Source organism: Notothenia coriiceps, unplaced genomic scaffold, assembly GCF_000735185.1.
Source record: "Notothenia coriiceps isolate Sejong01 unplaced genomic scaffold, NC01 NC01_scaffold00019564, whole genome shotgun sequence".
Lineage (NCBI taxonomy): Eukaryota > Metazoa > Chordata > Actinopteri > Perciformes > Nototheniidae > Notothenia > Notothenia coriiceps.
The window spans coordinates 1-2145 of NW_011352265.1; the positions used below are offsets into that span (position 1 = coordinate 1).

General features: G+C 44.1%; 1 protein-coding gene across 1 annotated transcript; it reads right to left on the bottom strand.

The window, feature by feature from the left end:
• Positions 1 to 96: 96 nt before the first annotated feature.
• Positions 97 to 1905, bottom strand: LOC104952117 (dynein heavy chain 5, axonemal-like; the record flags this gene model as incomplete). The annotated part of the gene is made up of 4 exons (XM_010778872.1): positions 97 to 375; positions 573 to 691; positions 822 to 971; positions 1591 to 1905. Coding segments are annotated over 4 exons (855 nt in total), but the record flags the coding sequence as incomplete, so codon positions are not given.
• Between the last annotated feature and the right edge of the window lie 240 nt (positions 1906 to 2145).

Genomic DNA, 2145 nt, shown 5'->3' on the forward strand with positions numbered 1-2145 from the left:
GTGGATGTCAGTATAACACACATTTTGAGGCCGCCGTGCCTATGTTTTTTTTTCACTGCTAGTTTATGCTGATGTTCAATTGCATTAAAAAATCATTAAAATCATTAATGAAGTTTCAGCTCAGACCCCACGCTTAATAAGTCTCCCCCTGGCCCACCTACATTTCTCCAGGCCCACCCACACAATAATTCCTGGCTACGCCACTGGTCTGAATGCAGACAAATTTTACACAGTATACCTTTAACAGGCAGTCCAAACAGCTCCTCTCCTCCAGAGCAGGTGGTGTATTTCCTCCACAGCTGATCAAACTCAGCCTGAAAACCCTGCAGCCGATCGCTGGCTTCAGCCGGAGTCAGACCCTCTGTCCCCGGACCCCCACACACACACACACACACACACACACACACACACACACACACACACACACACACACACACACACACACACACACACACACACACACACACACACACACACACACACACACACACACACACACACACACACACGTTTAACTCCTCTGTTAGTATACAAATATATATCATGTATGTGAAAATGTCCCTGGTGTGTACCTGAGGCTGTACGCGCTGCAGAAGCTCTGCATGAGGCTCTGGAAGCTATGCACGGCAGACAGCAGATCAGCCTTCATGCTGGGCTGGATCCTCACAAGAGTGTTCTGGTTCTGCTCCACCTGAAACCACAGCACGTTTACATCGCTCCACCTCTCACAGAGCGGTCCAATCGTTCATGGAGTGCGCTCAAATACAATTCCATGCATATAAACATTTGATAATGTTGTGACCGAGGAGGCTGAAGCTCACCAGGGCAGCAAGGTTCCTCCAGGCGTACGTGAGGCCGTCCACGCGCTCGGCGTTCCCATCAGTGAAGAGCAGATCGTGTTTGTTGAGCAACGCAAAGGATTCCTCCACCGGGCCGATGGTGGCGTCCACGCGCACCTCCGCCTCCCGCACCTCCAACAGGAAACAGTGAGGAGGAGTGAGGATAGATGCATGAATTATAAACACTGAGGCGATGAATGCGTGAGAGAGGAATAATTAGTTAGGTAACAATTCACTTTTTTTTTCTTCTAAAATGTGTAAATTAACATGATTTATGGTCTCTCAATGGACTAATATTAATATGAAACCATATATTGAGTTTTGGTCCAATGTCAAATATTTTTTGTGAATATTATTTTTTACACTATACAGTATATTAAAATAAAGCAATAATAATAAACCACTTTAATTTAACTGATTTCACAAAAATAGGGTTTATGATGTGGTTATTTATTTGTTGTTGTTGTTATCTAGACATGAAATGAACTCGTTATCTAGTTATGGTGGGGGGGTTATGGTCCAGCCCTATTTATACTGTTGTTGTTATTATTATGTTCATATTTGTAGATGTATGTAGAACTTAATACATTCATATGAATGAACATTAGATTCAAAGAACTGATCATTATGTAAACTAAAGAGTTAATCTTTTCCGGTCAATAGATCAATCCTTGTCTCTCTAATTGAGAATGAATGAATGAACGAATCAGCGAGCATGTGATGTGTGACAGCCAATCAGACGCTGGCTGACCTCTCTGAGCGCTGCCATGGTTTCTCGGACGTCCTCCAGGTCTGTGATTGGACGCTGCAGGCGCCTCGTCATCCCGTCCACAAAGGAGAAGAGGTCGTTCATATCAGCTGACGCCCGTCGGTTCAGCGCGTCGCCGAGGGCTCGCTTCCACAGCCGAGCCTCCTGAGTGAGCGCCAGCTTCAGCTGCTCTGTGTCCAACAGCACCGCACCCACACCGTAACACACCGGGAGCTCAGAGATCTGCTCCTCAAGCTTCTGCAGGGACAGCAAGGCATCATGGATAAAGAGAGCATTTGTAGTTTTTATTGACAAGCTCTACTTATTCTCAAACTGCTGTCCATTTGATTCCACATGTGTTACTGTTAATGTGATCAGCTGTGCGCACAAAGAAGAAGGGCTTCAGCCATTGTAGTTTTACAAAAATAATGAATTACTGAGCGGGGGGAGGGATCTAATATTGCAAGAAAAAAGCATGTTCATTTATGATCAATGTATGAAATAAAACGCCACAAATTTAAAAGAAAAATAATATAAATAAAATATAAAAAATTGGTG